This window comes from Cotesia typhae, unplaced genomic scaffold (assembly GCF_013202065.1).
Source record: "Cotesia typhae breed Kobodo isofemale line unplaced genomic scaffold, CoteBio_Ctyphae contig_5, whole genome shotgun sequence".
NCBI classification, from domain to species: Eukaryota; Metazoa; Arthropoda; class Insecta; order Hymenoptera; family Braconidae; genus Cotesia; species Cotesia typhae.
Window position 1 is genome coordinate 639,284 of NW_027423757.1, and position 22,307 is coordinate 661,590.

At 28.6% G+C, this 22,307-nt stretch overlaps 2 protein-coding genes and 1 long non-coding RNA gene across 8 annotated transcripts in view; 2 read left to right on the forward strand and 1 right to left on the reverse strand.

Moving 5' to 3' along the window:
• The window catches only part of Sima (HIF-1 transcription factor component sima), a 62,255-nt gene extending 53,688 nt beyond the window's left edge, over positions 1–8,567 (forward strand). For all 4 annotated transcript variants that reach the window (XR_012479893.1, XM_074248866.1, XM_074248865.1 and 1 more), the window contains one exon: positions 8,202–8,567. Coding sequence is in view for 3 of the 4 variants with exons in the window: in XM_074248866.1 (XP_074104967.1) it covers positions 8,202–8,282 (81 nt within the window). In the remaining variant the exon portion in view is untranslated. The remainder of the gene's footprint in view (positions 1–8,201) is intronic.
• Positions 8,568–10,545: 1,978 nt separating this feature from the next.
• On the forward strand, positions 10,546–12,658 carry LOC141531230 (uncharacterized). 3 transcript variants are annotated; one of them, XM_074248872.1, is made up of 6 exons: positions 10,546–10,982; positions 11,070–11,114; positions 11,265–11,513; positions 11,605–11,876; positions 11,951–12,029; positions 12,163–12,658. In XM_074248872.1, exons 1-4 carry the CDS (start codon positions 10,886–10,888, stop codon positions 11,754–11,756), a joined length of 543 nt encoding a protein of 180 aa, XP_074104973.1. In that variant the 5' UTR covers positions 10,546–10,885; the 3' UTR covers positions 11,757–11,876; positions 11,951–12,029; positions 12,163–12,658. The 3 variants fall into 3 exon arrangements, with proteins under 3 accessions (XP_074104973.1, XP_074104972.1, XP_074104974.1); XM_074248871.1 differs by having other exon boundaries at positions 10,547–10,982; positions 11,605–12,029; XM_074248873.1 differs by lacking the exon at positions 11,070–11,114 and having other exon boundaries at positions 10,549–10,982; positions 11,605–12,029.
• Positions 12,659–17,295: 4,637 nt separating this feature from the next.
• On the reverse strand, positions 17,296–18,352 carry LOC141530826 (uncharacterized). The gene is made up of 2 exons (XR_012479805.1): positions 17,656–18,352; positions 17,296–17,571 (listed from the first exon to the last, which is right to left on the reverse strand). It is a non-coding gene; the product is annotated as an uncharacterized LOC141530826 (long non-coding RNA).
• Positions 18,353–22,307: the final 3,955 nt, after the last annotated feature.

Sequence of the window (22,307 nt, forward strand, 5' to 3'; positions counted from 1 at the left end):
GGTCACTTCACCTTTTCTATCGCCATTAGTCGCGCCATTTAATATTTTTAGTCCTAATTCATCGCACATCTTTAATAGTTTTTTACCCTCCACATTTAATTTCTTGTCTTTTGATTTTCTTTGACTCTCACCACTCTCATTTACACTCGACACCGTAAATTTTCCTATTCTCGCGTTCATGTCCCCCTAGTACTATTATTTTTTCATGACTGCACTCATACTTTCTTACTAAGTTTTTTATCTCTTTTTCTATTTTATTTATTCCCACATTGTTGTACACGGTTATTATTATTTCACTCTTCGCATTGTTTTTTATCACAAACCCATGTTTCCATTCCTCTATTTCCCACTCTTTCTCATATAGTTTTTTAATACCTATTATATGCCCGCTGCTCGCTCTACCTCTTTTACACCCTTTTCTGACTGCTGGTTTACCCCACCACTTTATTTCGTTACTCAGTCTACATTTCACTTTCTCTATGTCTTTCTCCTCAACCCATGTCTCAATCAGGGATCTACGTCATATTTTTCTACTAGTTTATTAATCTCACTGTAATCTTTTGTGCCTGCAATATTCCAGCACATCACTTTACAATTTTTTTCTTCACTATCACTATCTTTTTTTTCCTTGCTTCTCTTTTTATTGTCTTTACGCTCTCTTTTTTTGTTGAACTTATTGTTATTTTTTTTTATCCTTATCTTTTTTTTATTCATTTTATTCACTTCATTTTTGACCTCTCTATTTCTCTTGTTTTTGCACTCTTTACTTGTATTTACTGATTTTTTTTCACCTCTTTTTTTCTTTTCTTTCTCCCTGATTAAGATGTTTTCTTTATTTCATTCACTTTTTTTTATTTTTCTTATTAGTCCCCTCTTATCATCCCAGTACCACCAGTTGTAATTTACACAAATTTTCATGTATCCTGTTTTGGCCATTACTCCTTTCGCTCGATCTGTCTTTTCAATTTCTTTCAACCATTTTTTTTACTTCCCTCTCTCTTTCTGTCAATTCATTCTCCAAATACACTTCCGTTCCTCTTAGTTTCCACTTGTTTCTCATTATAATACCTTTTTCTTCCCATGTATTTAAACTTAATATGATTAAACCTTCTTCGCTTCGTCCAACCGTATACCATTTTATTCTCTGTTCAAGTTTTTCTTCTATTACTCTTATTGCTTCATTGTTACTCTTGTATTTATGCGTAATTCTTATTATCAGCCATTTTTTGTTTCTTCTTATTATTTCTTCTTGGTATTCGCTCTCTGTTAATAGCCTGGATTCATTTTCCCTCTCTTGCTTTTTAATCTCTCCATTTTTCATTCTCTCATCTTTTTCATTTCCTCGCGGGGTGCTAGTCACCATGCTCCATCTTTTTCTTTTATCTTGATCCTTTTTCAGTTCCTCATCTTGCAATATTATTTTATTATAGCAATCGAGTACGTAATCCGCGTTGCAGTATTTTCTCTTTTTATTTTGCTCAGGTTGTCTTTCTTCGTATACTTCGCTCTCCCTGCTTATTTTATATTCTAGCTCCCTCACTTTTTTTTCCGCTTTCAGGCATCTTTCTGACAATTTTTCTCTCTCCTCGTCCCACTTTCTTTTTTCTGCTTTCATCTCGTCTCTGATTTTTCTTTCATTTTCTTTTGGTATTCGCAATTTTTGCAGTTTTCTGTTTTTTTTTTCACATTTTATTTGCATTTCTTCCATCTTTTTTATTATCATGTTGTTTCCTCGTATGTTTGTTTCAACAATGTCGTTTAGCGTGTTACTGAGCATTAGTTCCCATTCCAGTTCCTTTCTTCTGTTTTCGACACTTACTCTCTCTAGTATGCATTCTGCAATTTTTTCTGGTTCCGCGCCTCTTATTTTTTCCGCAGCGCCATCACTTATCCATCCGTCTAAGCTACTTGGTGTTTGGTTGCTCTGAGTTTTTTCATCCTTCTTGCTTGTCATGTTTTCGCTGTCTTTCCCGCCATTTATTTTTCCCTCCTCTTCGCCATCTTTGTCTCCCTGCGCGTCTTTATGAACTAATGCCACTACTTCCTTTATTGTTTCATCCATATCATTTATTTCACCTGATTCATTTTTGTCAATTGACTTGTCATTTTTACCTGTTTTTATCTCCTCTGCATTTAAATTGTTCTCTGTTAAACCGAATCGCCTTATGTCCGACTGGCTTTTGCTCCTCGTATTGTATTTCCCTATTTCCATTTTGCTTCCCATTTTTTCTAACCTCAAAATTTTCTGTTCGCACTTTTTTTCTTTTATTTTCACTATCTGATTTCACTTTTTTTCCCGTTTTTTTTATTTCTCAATTATTTAATTTCTTTATTTTCACCTTTTTATAATTATTCTCGCTTTTTTTTTGTGATATTTAATAAAGAATTTCTATTGCTCGCGCTTTATCCAACCGTTCTAGTCTCCCCATTTTTTTATGTACTTTTTTTGATAAATATTTTGCAAAATATAAATATTATAATACTGAGTATCTCGACGTTTGAATGTAAGTTTAATCATGAGTATATAATTTTTCGTGTTTTATAAAGAAATTAAAAATCTTTCACTAAAAAAATGAGAATCTGAAGTAACGGTAGTTACTATCTTAGCATATTAAGTAAACTGTAAAAATTTAACTAGACCATTATATATTTTTCATATCACCAAAATTTCGATAAATGATTTATTCATGACAAAATCATAAATCATTCAAGCAATGCAACTTATACTGATCGTAATAATCGAGTGGTAAAAAAATGAAAATACATTATATAACTCATCCAAAAACGTATTTTTAAATTCACGTTAAAATTTTAACGTTATAATTTAGATTGAATAATTCAAAATTCAGAGAGAAAATTGAAAAAATTCAATGTTTTTTTTTTATTAAAAATGAAGTCAAACAACTATTTGAGAAATTTTTTGGATAAACTATGTTGAAAACATCTCGTAAAAATTAATTCTACAACATGGTAAGCCACGGTAAATATCGTATTTAGATTTCTTCAAATAAATCTAATGTGTCAAAAGATGTTAAGAATTCTGTTTGAACAGAGCAGATTCATTTTACTAATCGATATGGATAAGCTTGTTAAGGCTTGACTATGTCTAACATTTTTTTTTTTCGCTTTTTTTAAACAACGAATCGAAACTAACATAAGTGTTAATTTTATTTCATACGATCATGGCTTATGGCCTATTGTATCATAAGATTTGTTACAAACTAATCTTATCTACCCAAAAAAAAATTTTTTACATTCATCTACTTAGATCTAAGTACATATAACTCACCTTATTGTCGATGAACGAAAATAGTCGAAAATTCGAGGAATTAGATTAAAATTATTATTCACGTATCTGCTTAAATTTACAGATATCTTATAATTAAATAAAGTTATCAATTTTTTATTTAATTAGAAGATGTTAATAAATCTAAGAAAACATATGCTTTTTGCAAGTTAATTTCCTTATTTAAAAATGAGAAGCTAAACTTTTTGTTTGAAACAAATCTATTTATTGCAAAGTAACGACTAAGAGAACGGAAAAAAACTCAACATTTCCTTCCCATATAATAAAAAGAAATTATAATTTTAGATTAATAAAAAGTTGGGAACCCGAACTTCATAGATATAGAGAAATTGATTTACTATTATAGAATACAATTCATAATTATATTTTACTCAAATTATACAATAAAAAGCTCCTTATTTTCACAATTTGTAGATTTTCTTGTCCAAAATGTGACTTTCTCAGATAATTACTGTTAAAACTTTTTTTATGACGAGCATACGACCCATCACAAATAACAATGAGTATGCTATTCCGATTGTTATGAACTTTATTAAAATAATGTCATCTGTGATAAGCTAGGCTCTTCTTTCTCAGCATTTCACTAACAATAAAATTTGATCTATTTTCACAATACTGACCACTTGATCTCCAGTTAACCATACGGATAGAAAAAGTAATCTACAGCTACGGCCGAATTCAGATATCAATTTGAGCACTGTAGTTGTATTTATAAATGAGTTAACGTGGACTTACCGTTAACTTGAGTGCAACTATGTGAGCACTCTCTCTCTCTAATTCCGGCAGTAGTTCGACACCTACTTACGTAGTAAGTTGAAATTATATTGTACAACACTTACAAATTTAAAGTTTGACGCGAAGTTTACGTAAACTAAATGAAAATCACTGGGGATTCAAAATCAATTGTTTTTCTTGATATACCTGTAATCAACAATGTCCACGAACATTCCTAGTACAGTAACTATGACCAAATAAAGACGAATATTGCATAGGGTAGTAGAATTGAAATGAAAAGTTATTGAATTAATAAATTTAGAAAAAAAAAAAAAAATTTTTAAAAGCAACATCCATCAAAAGTAATGACCGATTTCCAAACAGATCTATTTTTTAATGTATATAATTTTTATGTATTTAAAATAATCCTTTAATTGTCGTTAATTCAATTGAAAGTAAATTTGAAAGACATTTGATATTTAAAGATTCTAAAAATTTATGTGATTTGACATTAAAATTCTGATTTTGAAGCTTTAAGTGTTTGAAAGTCTTCTTCTGAATCTGTCTCTATCTGAAACTATAATATGTTGTTACTGAGTTTCTGTTAAGGGTTTTATTTAATTTTTGAAAACGATCACCTAAATCAATAACAGCTTTATTATAAGCATTTTTTGGTAAAAACTTGACCATTTTATTAACTTGAAGAAAGAATTTACAATATAATAATTTAATAGTGAGAAAACTGTAAAAATTTTTTTCAATGAGGAAGAAAAATAAATTTGAGCCAACCGGGATTGAGAATATCAACTATAATTCATCTATGTTTAAAAAAAAATGAAATTGAAAGTGTTTATTAATATTAAACTTGAAAGCATTAATAATGTGAACTTACATTTATCAAATTTAAGTGAATCCAAATGTATGGAGGCTACTTATGATTAAGTTCATATGTAAACAAGTATATGTGTGTAGGGATATAAGACATTCCATATCCAACTGGACGAAATGCCATATACCTCTGTACCAAATGTCATAACTGCACTACCAGCGGCTATAGCCCATTAGTTTTTACTGTGCTGGAGTTACTTGTAGCGCATTTAGGAATGTACGCTAAAAATTATTAATTTTTAAAGGGAGAAGTTAAAAAAAAAAATTCTGGTAAATTGTGATGCAATACGACATATTTTCGCCTCAGAGTATCTTGTTACATATAAATAGTCTTTATATTTCTTAACTTCAAGTGTAGATCGGTTCCCTTAAGGGCGATAGTCACTGAAAGGATAAAAAAAATAAGTGATTTTTTAGAATTTTTTTGATTGAGATAATAAAGGAATTTGGGGATCGAGATTCTTTTGTTTTATAAAGTATCCATTGAAGATCATTCTCCAAAATGTTTATTAAGAAATATCATGTTGTTACAAAATTATAGGCATTTTTGTGGAGCACTAAAAAAATTTCCCTCACCACGGTCTCATCTCCAACTCGAAAACGGATTATCTGAAACAAAAAAACCAAACCACGTTGTAATCTGTATGGATGTGGTTATCGTTTCACGTAGGGCATTTTGAAAATTGGAATTAAAAAAAGAATGGCGACATATTAAAAATTTTTTCGTGTTTTTTTTTTCTTTCATTTTTTTTTTGGATTCAAACCATTAGTTGATGCGCGGTTACAAAAAACTTTGATTTAATAAAAAAAAAATTTTTTTTTAATTTCACAGTAATTATCCCCCTTAACATTTTTTTATATTCGTAACACGAAGTTACATTTTGGAGACATTAAAATTAATAAACCCACTTTTTTAACGTTCAATGTCTTCAATTTATGTTTTAAACGTTAAAAACATCCAATTTGCTTCTCATATTCCGACGCAGACGTAGCTTTTAAACGTGTCGTTCAATTTTGACAACCTGAAAAATAGTGTCAAACGCTGCCAAGCATACTGAAATCGAATGATGCGTTCATATATTGCTGCTGTTCAAAAATTTCTAAAATAGCATTTTGATCCAATTTTTTTAATTATTATACACCAAATAGTACTCAGCTACATCTGAAAAACTAGTTTAAAAAATCTTAATTTTTATTGTTTATTCTTATGTATAACTAGCGGACCCGACAGACGTTGTCCTGTATACATATCTTAAATTAAAAAATTTTAAGCTTACTCGAATGAGATGTTACAGTTTGGACCGTTTCGATGGAAATTATTATTAAAACGTTATTACAATGTAATATTTAAATGAGCATATAATTGATTTTACCACAATAACACAAAAGTTTCTTGAATTTGATCAACAACATTTTATAAATAAAAAAAGTGCGTGCGTACTAAGTACACATGTCAGAAATGAAACTTCTTTGGCAAGCTAATTTTTAAATCTCGTTAATATTTATTTTCTTTTAAGCTTTAGATTTCCGAGACTCAGAGTGAGGGGAAATAAGATATGTTGGGAATTTAATTAATTTAATTACAATTGAAATCATAAAACTGTTGAAAATTAATATTATTTTTATATTTATATTCTTGAATATAAATATAATTATAAATTTGCTGTCTTAATTAATATATTTATATTTATATTATAATATATTAATTGTATTATATTATTCTTTATTTTTATATAAATATAGCATTATTTTCGAATTTGAAAAATGCTAACCGTAAGATGGACGGTGTGGCTTAATGTATATAGAATAAGCGAAAGTAAAATTTAGTATAGACCGGATAGCTCAAATGGTAGAGTAGCCGACATGTCATCGGAAGGTTCTGGGTTCGAATCCCAGTCCAAACTATTCGAATTTTTTCTCGCATATTCTATACACTCACATTAAGAAGTTCCTCTCCCTAATCCTTTCTCAAAACCTTTCCCACAAAAATATCCTGTTACGTGAATGTTGGAACGCTTCACGATTTTGCGTGTCTTCCTTATTCCTTATATATAAAATATTTATATATATAAAATATTCCCTGTATATAAATTATATATATTTTATATATATATAAATTATATATATATATATATATAATTTATACATATATAAATTATATATATATATACTCTCTCTCGCCTAAAGAAGTTTTTCTTCAAAATTGACTAAGCATTTTGACATGGACTGAATTATGAATCTAAACCATTATCAAATCCACCTGAAGACACACAAAAATTTTAATTTCATTAAAATCGGTCCAATCGTTTAGGAGGAGTGCAGTGATAAACAATCACACAGAAGAAATATATACATAAAGATTATGTATGAAAAATGGCCCGATGTAAATATATGATTATATAGAATTAAATATAACTACATAGAATTATATATAATTATTTCCATAGAAATAAATCAAATTTATAAATTATTAATAATCAATATATATCTTTGATTTATAAAATTATCGATGTATACATGAAATCGCAAAAATGATTCTACGAAATTTTGAAAGTGCTCCGTTGCATTAGAACTAATAATTACTTATAAATTCAAAAAATTATAGAAGTAGAATCAGAATTAAAAGCTCAAATTTTGATGGAATTCTTTGCTTATTATATGGAACTATATATTGCTGGAGAGCCTGGGTACCAATTTTTAAACTTGACAAAACTATTATTTTTTGTGAAATTCTATTTTTTTATAAGTTGATACTGTTCCTATTATTTCATCTCTAAAATACTATAGATTGAAAGATTATTAATCATTGGAGTAACAAACTCTTAGATAAAAAAAAAAAGAGAATGTTTTGTAATAATCACAAATTACCCACAAAAAAAATTATATACAATTACATGTGATTATATATGATTTCCGTATAATTATATATTATTATAGATAATTTTTTATAATCATATTTAATTTTTTTCTGTGATTTTTGTTCAATTGTAGACAATCATATACAATTTTATGTAATCATATAATTTCATATAGTTATATACAATAATGTTTGTAATTTTTGTATAATTATATACAGAGAAGGAACACTATATCTATACATTGAATATAGTTTAGTAAGATTAGTTTAGTATTTTAACAATATTTTTGTCTTTAAATTTAACTTTATAGGTATACATAATTTTATTATATAATAATTGCCACTTTTTTAATGCTTACATTTTTCCCACTGCTTTTATCATTTTTCCAAGTATATTCTCTAACATCTTTTTAATTTTTTTTATTTGCCGAGCAGAAAATTTATGTGGACCTGCCTACACTGTTAGAAGAAAAACTGCGAATACTGTTATCCATCAACATAACTGAAGATCACTGAAATATCATGACGTCTAATGTAAACAAGCTTGCAATATTTCTTCGTGATGTATAAGATAACTGCATTTTAGCAATTGATTTACTGTCTTGAATTCAATTTTATTACTATAGTTTTTATAAATTATAATCTAAAATATACTTGTTTAAAATACTATTTTTATTAGGTTTTATGACTTTCAAAATGATGAATATGTTAATAAACAACTTAATATAAACTTTTATACATGTTTGGATGATAATCGAATCAATTATAAAGCTAATTAATAATAAAGAAAAATAAAATAAAGATCCCAGAATTATTTTTATATCCTAGTTGTTTTAAAATAATGGTAATAATAACAATTTTTCTAGAAGGTAGTGAAGGAAAACGTAGATTTTTTGATTATTTAAAATAAAAAAAATCGTCTATAAATAGATTTAACTGAAACTTTATTGATTAATGTGAATATTTTGTTATACAATTCGTATTAAAATTATTCATTTCATCAATATTTGTGAGTAAATCGTTGATTTTCTGAAAAACTATAAATAATCATGTTTTTCAAATTTTTCAGAAAATAATTTTTTTTTAATTAAATAAGCAACCGAAAATAATGTTGCTAATCATTAAGAAATCTATAATGGTGGCTTATTCTAAAGCCTGTTTAAAAGGTCATTAGCAAACAAAAAAAAAATTATCCGGCCGTGAGATATCTCCACAGCGGAAATGCCCAAACAAAACTATTGTTAAAAATTCTATGAAAATCAAATACGCCCGGGGAAAATCATCAGACCTGATCAGGCCTGATTAGACATTGTTGCTTTTAATTAATTATTTTGCTTAATTTTATGGATATAGTACTTGATAGAGTCATACGCAGTTCTCTATAATGAATAAAAATAAAAAAAAAATGATTGCATATAATTTTACGGTTGTACCACCGGCAGTCACCCATCCATCTACTAACAATGCTCAATGCTGCTTAACTTTAGTGATCTCCGTGCGCCTTGAAGTTCCCGACTGCTGTGCTGCTATCTTTGGTGACAATAATTCTATGAAGTATATAACGTATCAAATCAGTTTATCATAAATAAGACATAGAAATTGATCGTATAATATATTTTGATAGTCTTAATTTGTTTATTTTATCGAATCTCATTATTACATCACATCTACCTCAATCATAAAGTAAATAATGATTTTACTGTCAGGCAGTACCGGAGCAGACCAAGGGTATGTTCCGATATGTACTGCGAGCACTGCACAGTGCTATTACTATAGAAAAATTCGTTCCGTAATTGACTGCCAGTATACTGCCGCAGTATCCTAGGGAAATATATGACGTCATAAATCGCCGCCATATTCTGCTGCGAGTACTGGCTTTTTTGAGGTAACCCTTGTGGAAATAATTCTCTGAAAAAACTCTTGACAAGTCTTTATAACTCTGAATAAGACTTTTCGAAATTCTTCACATCCCTAACTAAGTGAAGGAAAGACTTAATAAGTCTTCAAAACTCTGCAATACTCTTCAAAAGTCAAATTTTCCCTGCAATTTCGGAATTTCTCAAAGAGTTATTAAGACTTGATAAGACTTATTCAGTTTTACAGGAAAAGAAGAAAATATTTCTTTTAAAAAAATTGCTTATCAGAATTAAATAAAACTATAAAAAGAATTAATGCATGTTTTAAAAAATTTTTTTAAATAATATTTTCATCACGAAAATACTTTGATGGGCATCGAATCACTCATAGTTGAGCAAGTCAAAACATCAACAGCAAATGAAGTGCACTTGATGTTGAAACAGATACTACTCAAAGAGTAAATCCAATCGGTATTTAATTTGGACTATCATATATTAAAGTCAACTTTCTAGGTAGGAAAGAATTTTCTATCCACACGCTATCTGCTGGAATTAATTGATACCTAACATATTTTAGTTTACGAATTTACAGTTAGAATCTTTGAGTGTTCTTAGTTTCTAATAGGTGGCATGTGGTTAGAAAATTCTTTCCTACCTAGAAAGTTGACTTTAATATTTGATAGTCCAAATTAAATACCGATTGGATTTACTCTTTGAGTAATATCTGTTTCCAACAGCAAGTGCACTTCATTTGCTGTTGATGTTTTGACTTGCTCAACTATGAGTGATTCGATGCCCATCAAAGTATTTTCGTGATGAAAATATTATTTAAAAAATTTTTTTAAAACATGCATTAATTCTTTTTTATAGTTTTATTTAATTCTGATACGTAATTTTTTTGAAAAGAAATATTTTCTTCTTTTCCTGTAAAACTGAACAAGTCTTATCAAGTCTTAATAACTCTTTGAGAAATTCCGAAATTGCAGGGAAAATTTGACTTTTGAAGAGTATTGCAGAGTTTTGAAGACTTATTAAGTCTTTCCTTCACTTAGTTAGGGATGTGAAGAATTTCGAAAAGTCTTATTCAGAGTTATAAAGACTTGTCAAGAGTTTTTTCAGAGAATTATTTCCACAAGGGAAGGTACTCGCAGTAGTTTGATCACGTGATCAGTCAAAACTATTTAAAGTGCCTAACGTTTTATAAACAATACCAGCAGTTAAATCACAGAGTTTTGTAATTAATTTGGATTGATAAACGAAACAATGGAAGAATTGCTAAAATTAACTTTATTAGACTGTATTGAAAATACTCAATACGAGCTGAAAGTTACTCAGGAAATTTTTGATCGTGCAAAGACAGGTAAATTTGTCATCGTATCTATCAATATTTTAAGCGTAACATAACCTTATTTTTTTTTCATTTTAATTTTTCGTTATTATTTTGCAGATACGATGTTTGCTACTAAACTTTTGGAATTTTGTAAAAATGAAGGTAAAAATATGAAATTTATTAGAATATTACTGAATGATAATTTACTAATGATTATCATGTATAATCAATGTCAATATCTCTAATGTATTTACAAATCCGGTATATTTTCTATGGAATAATTTTTTAATATTGTAATTAATCGATCTACAGATTGTTTTGTATTTGATAGTCCCATACCGACATACTACCAAATGTATGATTCAAAAGAAATAGGAAAAGAAAATAAACTTCCGTCAGAAGCCGGCTCGTCAGGCACAGCAACATTTACCGACAGACCTTCAACATCTTTTGATACTTCTCAGACGAAGTCAACGGCTGGAAAAACTCTTAATAAACCGAAAGCTACAAAGTCATCGGGTAAACAGAGAAATGACATAGATGACAATAAGAAATGTCCAGGTAAGCAATTATGAAAGCTGAACAATTATATTTTTAAAATGTATCAACATTAATCTCATAAAATTTTTGTATAATTATCATCAAATTTAAGATGTCAAGAATTGGAGTAAAAATGAAGTTCTACTCCTTATTGCGGTATATAAGGAACACCAGCTTGAATTTCTTGATGTAAATGTTACCAATGGCGATGTTTGGGTCAAAATTGCAACGAAAATCAACGAAACCCTCAGTCAGCAGAATTAGCCGCCTATTGCTGCGGAAAAATGTAAAATTAAATGGGAAACACTGAAGCGCCGTTATAAAAGTTTAAAAGATAGTCAAAAAAGCTCTGGGAATGCACCTATAACTTGGAATTTCTACGATGTAATAGGGAAGACTAATTATTTTTTCATGCTTTTTCGAATTTTTACAAATATTTTACTCATGTTAATTTTAAGGAAATGGAAGAAGTGTTTGGCGAGCAGCCGTAGGTAAAACCCTTGTCTACTGCTGGATCAAATACTACCAACGAAATGGGTATTTACAAAATTTGATTTTGTGAAATAATTTTTACTGATATAATATTCCGAGGAAATTAATTATAATTTACTCCCCTCATATTCCTTAAACTGTTAACATTATTTATAAAAATATTTTGTATGATTTTTAGATGCTGATGTTATCAGCCCACCACGAAAGCGGCAAAAAACTCTAACTAGCTACTGTGAAGAATTACTTTTAGCTAAAAAGGAAAATAGTGAAATTCGCCAACAACAACATCGTGAGAAAATCGCATCAATAGCTCAATTATCTGGTGCTCTTAATAAGCTTGTGGATCATATAACAAAGAGATATTGAGATTTATGATTCTTAGATAAACTACGTTTTTTTTCTTCAGTATTAAAAAATCCTTGAGAGAACGTCAAAGACTAAACTTATTTTTAAGTATGAAAAATATATGTTTTTACGTTTTATTATTAAGAAAAAAAAAGTTTATTATCTTTAAGAAAGTATTTGCAAGAAAAGTTCAAGTCAAGTATAAATATTTCAAATGTACTTGTAAGTCTTGATTTTATTATTTTTTAATTAAAATATATATATCTATGTTGATGTTAATTAGACTAAACCGAAAAAAGTGTAACTAAATAGGTTAATATTTTTCTCATTTTTAAAGATTTATTAAAAAAGTAACACTACATATATTATAAAAAGTATATTAAAATATATTGTAAGTTGAAATAAAAAAATATAAGCCTGATGAAATTTAAAAAGATATTATTACTTTTCCTCATTTATTTTTTTTTAATAAATTAGCAGAATTCACTGTATTGTGCAGATATTGAAAGAAACGACAAATTAGCTGTAAAATGTACAATTTTTTTTTTCATATAAGTCGATTTCAAACTTTGCTTCTTTACATCGATGTGCAAAGTTTTATTTTTATTTTACTGGAATGCATGTATGAGTAAAGTTTTAAATTTATAGATTATTGTTTATAAAATTCTTTAACCTTTCTCTTTTCTCCATTCCAGCAACTTTCATGTCATTGTTTAGTTCTATATCTACATCCATCACTGGAATTTCATGATTTACAAGTATTGGAATGTCGATCAAATCATCTCTCATGATGCAAATGTTGTGCAAAATACAATAAGCAATTACGTAGTAGGGTATTAAATCCGTTCTTGTAAATGGCAGTTTATCCAACAAACTACGAAATCTTCCTTTCAATGATGCGTTTGCTCGTTCTATCATCATACGAGCACTTGAATGTTTTTTGTTGTATTGCAACAAATCTTCGTGGAAGTTTCCATTATTTCGGTAAGGTACCATTATACAAGGTTGAATACTGTAAGCCTTGTCTCCTAACAAATGAGTATCGTCAGGAAAAAATTCAGGTGTGCAATAATTTTGTAAATTTGACAGTCGAAAAACACGAGCGTCATGAACTGAGCCTGCCTGACCACAGTACGCATGAATAATTTTTAATTTATGATCACATACTAGCTGTAATTATAACATAAAGTTTGTTTCAATGAATTTAATAAATATTAAGTTCATCAATATAAAATTCAATGTTTTAAAAACCTGAGTTTGAATAGAATGAAATCCTTTGCGGTTAATATAGCTAGCATGGTACTCTTTGGGCTGAGCGATTCTTATGTGTGTTCCATCAATCGCTCCCAATACATTCGGAAATCCGTACTTTCGAAATATATGATTAGATGTTATCCTGGCTTCTTCACGTGTAGGCCATTTTATGTAGACAGGTAGATAATTATATATTGATTTAACTACTTTCCAAACAGTTCTCCAAGCTGTTGCTTTTCCGACATCGAAACGATCACATACCGATCTGTGAAATTAATAAAATAGTAAGCTAAGATAAAAGACCCTATACTGGACCACGTACCAGTACCGGAACATTCCATGCATTTGTATATCTATATTTGTGAATATAGATATACAAATACATTGAGTGTTTCGGAACTGGTACATGATCCGGTATTGGGTTTTTTACCTTATTCTATTGAATATCAATTTTTAATTTTTTAAAGATTTCGAGAATAGAAATAAAGGAATGTGAATAATGTACCTGTAAGAATCTGGTGTTGCCATGGTCCAAATACTCAGAAGAAGCTGTTTTTCTACAGCAATAGGATGTCGGCCAAAATGAACAGATTGTTTTTGTAAGTCGGGTCCGAGTAAATTTATAAGAAACTCGAAAGTATCGCGTCTCATACTACAATTGATTTAGAAATAAGGATGCAATATTAAAAATGAACAATAATTCAAGATATTAAGCTCAGAAAAATAATTATCATCAGCTTGTAAAGTAAAAATATATGTCTTACCGAAAATGACTTTTAAAAGTTTCATCTGTCATTCGAAAAACAGTATCTTCGATATAATTTTGGGTTCTTGGAATAATACCTTGTTCTGCACGATTTCCAAAGCAATAAATAAGATCTTCATCATCGCTAGAATCATCTTCATCTGAAGATTCCAATAAATTCCGAACTGCACCAACAAGTACTATTCCTACTACTGCATATTCCATTACCTGTAATTTTTTTCGTGGATAGTAATCAAAAATAATGTAAAATAAAACTCCAAAATTTCATCCTCCATAACCTCTGTACATTAACCTATACGCGAAGTTAACTTAAGTTAAGTAATAGAAAAAAAATTATTTTTAAGGAAAAACTACTTACTTTTATTATACTATAATATTAATGTACAGTTAATATTAATTAAAATATTTTAAATTTAACAGTACTCCAACAACAGTTTTTTTAATAAACTACAAAATTTTAATTCACTCATTTGAATGGTGCGTCAAAAATACGACTCATACTATACCGGATTGCGTTCCGTTTTAAATAGCAGCCAGTATAACTGACTAAAAAGGAACGCCTTTACAGTATACTAAATTGACGTCACACTGTACAGTGGTCGCAGTGCATATCGGAACATACCCTATATGACTGAACATGAAATTTAGATATGCCTCTGATAGCGTGAGGTGATAAACCTTGGATTTGTGGCGGAGAGGTCTCCGGGTTCGATTCCTCGGTGATGCAGAATTGTTTTTTTCGGTAACCTAAGCTTCTTTTTAATTTAAATTAAGGAAGTACGAGCACCAGAGCAATTTTGAATAAAAGGCTTGAATTTTTTTTTATATGCAGTTGAACTAAATCCAAACCGATCCTAAAAATTTTAGGGGGGGTTGCCCGATTATTTAAATAAATAAATGACTTCAAAAATAGGCATATTTAACATTGGCTTTATGGCAAAACGGTAGACGGATGATACGTTTTCGTAAATATCTCCGAAACTAGTCGATAGATATAAAAAAAAAAAAACTATTTAAATTAAAGTTATAACCTTCATAAATAATTGAAAAAAAAAAAAAAAACCGTTTTGCCCGACTAATTAAAAAGATATTTAATTAAAAAGATGAACTTTTTCAGTAAATTCGGTAGCGTCGATTATCTTTGGTACTAACCGGCGACACTGTAGACCATGAAAAAGAGATAAAATATATTAGAAAGAGATAGAAGCAAAGTAATAATCATAACAGTAAAGTAACCTAACCTACAACTGTCAAATTTAAGATATACTAGAATTCAAATTTGCGCGCGCAAGCGTCCGCCTTACTATAGCGTTTGCATATATTTTCATGCTTATGATATATTCAACCAATCACGTTACGAATAGTTTGCGGACACATATTTACATATTTTTCATCTAAATTAAAGAATAGATTTATTCACAGTGATATTTTTTAAAATTTTTCTAATAAACAATTTCAATATGCAAATAATAAAAATAGTAAATAATATTAATGATTAATATCAATAAATCAATAAATTAATAATAATTATCAATGTTAATAATTTTAAGAAATATCAATAAGTGAATATAATTGTAGGTATAGAATTAATAATAAATAAAAAAAGTAAACATTTTTAAAATTTTTCTAGTAAAAAAATAGTAAATAATATTAATGATTAATATCAATAAATTAATAAATTAATGTTAATTATCAATGTTAATAATTTTAAAAAATGTCAATAAGTGAATACAATTGTAGGTATAGAATTAATAATAAATAAAAAAAGTAAACATTTTTAAAATTTTTCTAATACAAAATTTCAATATGTAAATAACAAAAATAGTAAATAATATGAATGATTAATATTAATAAATTAATTAATTAATATTAGTTATTAATGTTGTTATGTCCGAAAAATATAACCTTAGAATTTGGGTAGCTGGACTATCGGAGGTTCGGATAACAGATGAATTTCCCTAACGAAAAGATCGTTAGGTTTTTAATTTATGGGTTCGCGAAGGTGAGAACCCCGGAGAGGGCCCCTTGAAATAGACAATCGACCTTGGAAATAGTGATAATATCCTCCACTTACTATTGCGAATGTTAATTCCAACGATGATTCGGTCTTTGATTGGATTTTGTACCTTTGAGTTCCACTGCTTGGCTCCTCTCTTCCTCCTGCTGACTGGAGATCGAAGGTTGAAGGTTCTTAATTTAGGAATGATGATACACTTCGATTCGGGTTTTTAGTTTATATATTCTAATAAACTGGCCCTATGGGCAAACACGTCTTAATTTACACTTATCGCTTATTAACTAATAACAATATAAAAACAAGTTGAAGGTTTATATGAGTTCGTAACCGGAGTAACGACTCCGGCAAACAAAAGTTCGCCGATTATAATTCACAAAAGAAAAGATAATTTGAGAGTGGGACCAGGTCACCGGAACTGCGGGAATCTCGATTATCGTAAAGACGAATCGTGGCTCGAAGAATCACTATCACAGAGCTCGGAAATACCGTTGAGGGAATCGAAATGAATAATTAGGGAAAAGATGACTAATTAATTTAATAATTGAAGTCTGCCTATACGTGTCGGGGTATAGGACTCACCCGGGCTTTAAGGCAGAACTGTTACCTTGTAAATAAGCTCGTGAATTATGGTGTTCGCGGTTTTTATCACCTCGGTCGCGATTTGAAAGAGGGGCTACTAATTAAACAATTGGTTCTTTTGATGAGGTGACAATGCGCGATAATGTGTATTCTTCAGCCACGAGAGAGTTGTCGCGCAGTCCTGGTTGTGGTTCCCTAAATATGCAAGCGCTGCACTTTTCGGCGGGAATAGGAGGCCCTGTATTATATACGGTATGCCGGATATAACAATGTTATTTTTTTTTAAAGAATGTCAATAAGTGAATACAGTTGTAGGTATAGAATTAATAATAATTAAAAAAAAGTAAACATTTTTAAAATTATTTATCTTTTTTATTAAATTCAGTATCATTATTTTTAATAATTTCACTAATTTTAGTACATAATTTTTTAATCATAGCTGATGATTTGGTCACTCGAGGTTTACCACCAACATCTTGACCTAGCAAAATAGATATGCCTTGAGAACCATTTTTTCGGAACGATTCTAAAATTTGCTCTTTACTTATTCCAGCTTCTGCTATTTTATTAATCATTGTGATTGAAATGCCACTGCAAACTTTTTTTGCTTCTGCTGAATCTTTATTCTGAAGAAAACATAATAAGGATGGCTTCTTTACTCATAAAAATTTTTCTTTAAATTTTGACATTTTTTAAATGTCAATACTAACCTAAGTTTAATAATCTTAGTGAACTGTCATCACCATCAATTTTTTTTTTTCAAGATATTTTCTACACGTTTATGTTCTATTTCTAATTTTCTTTTAGTTGTAAACTTACCAAACTTATCTCGATAATAAGTTTTCTTATTTTCACTTTCCATAATTTTCTTAAATTGACACTTGTAAACACGCAATGTTTATTTTGAATTAACAAATAACAGAAAAAATAATAATCATAGTAATCACAGTGTTGCCATACGTATTGCCGCGGTCACGTGATCATCATCACCCCTTCACCGCGCGCTCAGAGCAGCATATCCCCACCATGCCTGCCGCTCGTACTTCCTTAAGTAATAGAAATTTACGATACTGCATCGTAAAAATTACGATGTTTGAGTTTAGGTCCGACATTACAATATTCTATACTAAAAATTACTATGTTTTTACCGTAATTTTTCATACAGTTTTCTTTCCGTGTATTGACACCATGCACCCCACGCGTTTTTTTTAAATGAAATCATTTTTATTTTATTCACACTATTATTAATTTATATTTCTTAAAATTTTTAACACTATTCTTAATTTAAATTTATTTTCTATTTTTTAGTTTGATTTTCTATAGAAAGCGTGTTTTTTAATTTTTTAAAACTATCATTTATATTTTACTTTTTAGTTTGGTTTATTTATAAAAGCGGGATGTTTTAGTTTTTTTTTTAACTATTATTTGTTTTGTTAAATTAAAAATTCTCTTTGGTGTTCAAAAATTTATTAATATTAGATAAATCGACTAAAAATATTGGTTGAAAATTAAAATTCCTGCCTTATCGACCATAGAGAAAAAGTATAAAAAATTTAAATTTGTGCTCTATCGACTATAGATAAAAATTATATAAATTAACACAAAAATCTTATTGTGCAAATTGAAAAATGGAATAATTTTATCAAATTAGTGTATTGTCATCGGTCCTTGATAAATCTACAAAGTTTGAACGAAATCTGGCCGTTTAAAGTGGGTCAAAATTGCGCCCAAAGAAGTCGTTTACATACAAACATACAAACATACTAGTGAATTCATAAGCTAATAAAAAGCGTGTAATTTTTTTTTTTTTTTTTTTCAAAGGAAAAATTTTGATAACATCTGACTATGCAAGTCTAATTAGATCAGATCTGATTATCTATAGAATTATATATGATTCTGTATAGAGTTATATCAGCCAAGTATCATCATATCTAATTATAGATAGACTCATATATAATCAGATCTGATTATATATGGACTTATATATGATTATCGATGGCGTTAGGACCGCTACACAGTAAAATATTTTCCGTCATTGCGTCAAAAATTCTCCGTGTCAAATATCTGACACTTTTTTGTGTCAATTTAACATAATACAATTGTGTTGTTAGTTCGCTTTTTTCCAACACAAAAAAAGTGTTATCTTATAAAAAAGTAACATTTCAAAAATGTCATTATAAAATCAACATTTAAGTTGTGTTGATTTTACATAAACATGTGTCAGAAACTGCTCTCTACTTTTTTAGGCGAGATAAACGCCGCCATCTTGTACATTCCACATCTTATCTCATATATATAAACATCGAAAAAATTTTGTTTTACAAAATTTTTTTTTTTTAAGTATATTTTAAAAATACTCAAAAGTGATTGTTAAATTAAATGTTTTAAATTTAAATTTAATTATTTAAATTTAAATTTAAATTTAATAGTGGAAAGTGATTTGAGTGTATCAAACGTAAGTGTCAATTTAATTTAGTGTGAAATGTTTTTAATAAAATAATTAACCTCCAAAGCCTATATATTTTTTGTTGAACGTTTACTTTCTTCAAAATATATATCAGTTTTTTAATTAATATAATTATTTTACAATATTGTTTAGATGATATTGAAATTGGCAGATATCTATCTGGAAAATTTATGAAACTTACGAAAAAGAATTTATTTTAATTGCGATTATTTCATGTAAATAATTATTTTACTATTTTATAATAAAACCATAAAAAATGTCCTGTTGCTACAATGTTTATTTTATCGAATTATCAATTAATCCCTTTATTGATACAAAAGTTCCACATATTTAATAACTTGAATGTTTTTCATTGAAAATAATTGAGATTAAGCATTATCGTTACGTCAATCTAGGGAGATCACTTCTTAACATTTTATTGTGTAAATATTCGACAGTTACACGTGTCAAAAATCTTCGGATGAACCATGGATTATTTTGACATAAGTTTATGTAACATTTAACACAAAAATGTGTTATTTTTTTAACATAAAACATTTATGTTAAAATGACACAAAATTTATGTTAAATTTTTTTTGACACATTTTTGTGTTAGAAATGACGCAAAAATTTTTACTGTGTAGGTATGATAATATCTAATTATATATAGACTCATATATAATCATATCTGATCATATATAGACTTATGTATGAATATATGGGGTTATAACAGCCAGGTATGATCAGATCTAATCATGTATAGACTTATATATAAATGTATATAATCCCATGTATAATCATGTATGGTTATATATAATTATGTATGACTATATACATGATTATATATAATCATATATAATTAGACAAAAACTTTCTTCATGGGGATTCTATGAAGTGCATAACGTATCAAATAAGTTTATCATAAATATAATATAAAAATTGATTTTACAATATATTTTGATAATCCTAATTTGTTTATTTAACCGAATCTCATTATAACATTACATTTATTTAAATAATAAAATAAGTAATGATTTTAATATTAGGCAGGAGCAGAGCAGACCGAAATGTCCCATAGAAAATGTAACGAATTTTTTATTTAAAAATTATTTAAACGTAATGAAAAAATAACTTTGCACATTTTGTGGTGACCAAAAAAATTTTTTTCGTCAAAGAAAAAATGTTTATCACATCTCTGACTATGCAAGTCTGATCAGATCTACCCGGAACAAAATGATCAGACCTGACTATGCCTGTTCATGTATGATAAAGCCTGAAATTAGACATGGTCATGCCTGTTCATGTCTCAAGCGTTAAATACGCTTAGGCCCGATCATACCTGTCCATGCCTGCTCATGCTAAGGACCAAATATGCTAAGAAAAAATTTTTGAATATGTTCAGTCTATATATATTAATTTCAATTTATAAATTTGGAAATTATCAATAAACGGTATATTTTATTATTCAATAAATACAAGTATTTTGATTATCATTAAAAACCTACTGTAGGGTAAATTTAATTAACTTTTCTAGGCATAATCATGCCTAATTTCCGGCCTGATCATACATGAACAGGCATCATCAGGTCTGATCACTTATTCCCAGGCAGACATCTCAACCAAAAATAGATCAGAAAATGCCCAAATACAGCTCCCGTTAAAAGCGACGCTCAAAATTCCAATTTTAAGAGGTTCTTCACGGAAATTTGGTATACGCGGAATTTTGGCATACGCTAATGTATATATGAGTTTTTGAACTAATTGTATTTTCTAACTCAGCTCGACAAGCTGAGAAAAAATATTTCAATGAAGGTTTTTTGTAGTCACCGCGCTATGAATACATAGTTAAATTTCTATGAAACCTCATGAAAATTCCTAAAAGATTTTCACATAAAATTCATGGGTAGGTAGTGTCAAATGTATTTACTGTAACCTACCCTTATGAGATTCTGACAATAAATATTGATAAACATGAGTGTGAATTCAGCTGACATCTGACAATTGAAAACTTTAACAATCGATATTCCGATCTTTTGTATTATACAGGCAACTATTCCACACAATTTAAAAAATTAAGTAGACCCCTAACTTGAAAAAATGCGTTGAATGTCACCAATTACATCCAAATCGAACAACGCATTCAAAAGTTATAACTGTTTAAGAATTTCTAAATAATCGTTTTTTTCATATAACGCAAAAAATAAAAAAATTTATCATGTACAAAATTTATCATACGAAAAAAATTAGGAAAACGGTTAACCATAAAGACCATCCCTGCAACTTCCCGCTAATTCCATACTTAAGCGCTCAACATTTCATTTATTTTGTTTTTGAGCTCTTCGAGTTCAAGGAACCCGAAGACAATCATCGAAAAGCAAGATTCCAGTACACCACACGGATATTTTTCTCTTCAAAATTATTGTCGGTACTTTTATCTTGTAACCTACTGAATAATAAAATAATAAATTTGCGCGCAAAACAAATCTAAATTTAACTAACATAATCTGAGTGTTTTGATTTATATTATATATACTATTCATTTTGAATAATTTAAATTTAAATCTACTCTCCCGCCTTCATTTATTTGCTGCGAGTTGAACGCCCTACCGCGTTTCATTGGGCGAATTAAAAGATTTCAATAAATTTTTAGTGGAAAAAATAATGAAAATAATACAAGAAAAAAAATGACAACAATGTAAAAAAGACGTATCCGGCAGTGAAAAAAAGAAACTGGGAGTTAGGGATGGGCGAAATGCATCGATGTTTCGACATCGATGTTTTTTTCGAGAAACATTGATTTTTTTTGGAATCGAAACATCGATGGTCGATGTGAAATAATGAACCATTGACATCGAAATAAATTTCTACTGGAAATTTTAATAGCGCAATACCAATTGTGTACCATTTTTTTTGCAA

Bases quoted from the DNA above. Each gene is read 5' to 3' on its own strand.
- LOC141531230 (XM_074248872.1), top strand. From the start codon at position 10,886: ATGGAAGAATTGCTAAAATTAACTTTATTAGACTGTATTGAAAATACT. The intron at 10,983-11,069 runs GTAAATTTGTCA...ATTATTTTGCAG, and splicing joins TTTTGATCGTGCAAAGACAG to ATACGATGTTTGCTACTAAA. The intron at 11,115-11,264 runs GTAAAAATATGA...ATCGATCTACAG, and splicing joins GGAATTTTGTAAAAATGAAG to ATTGTTTTGTATTTGATAGT.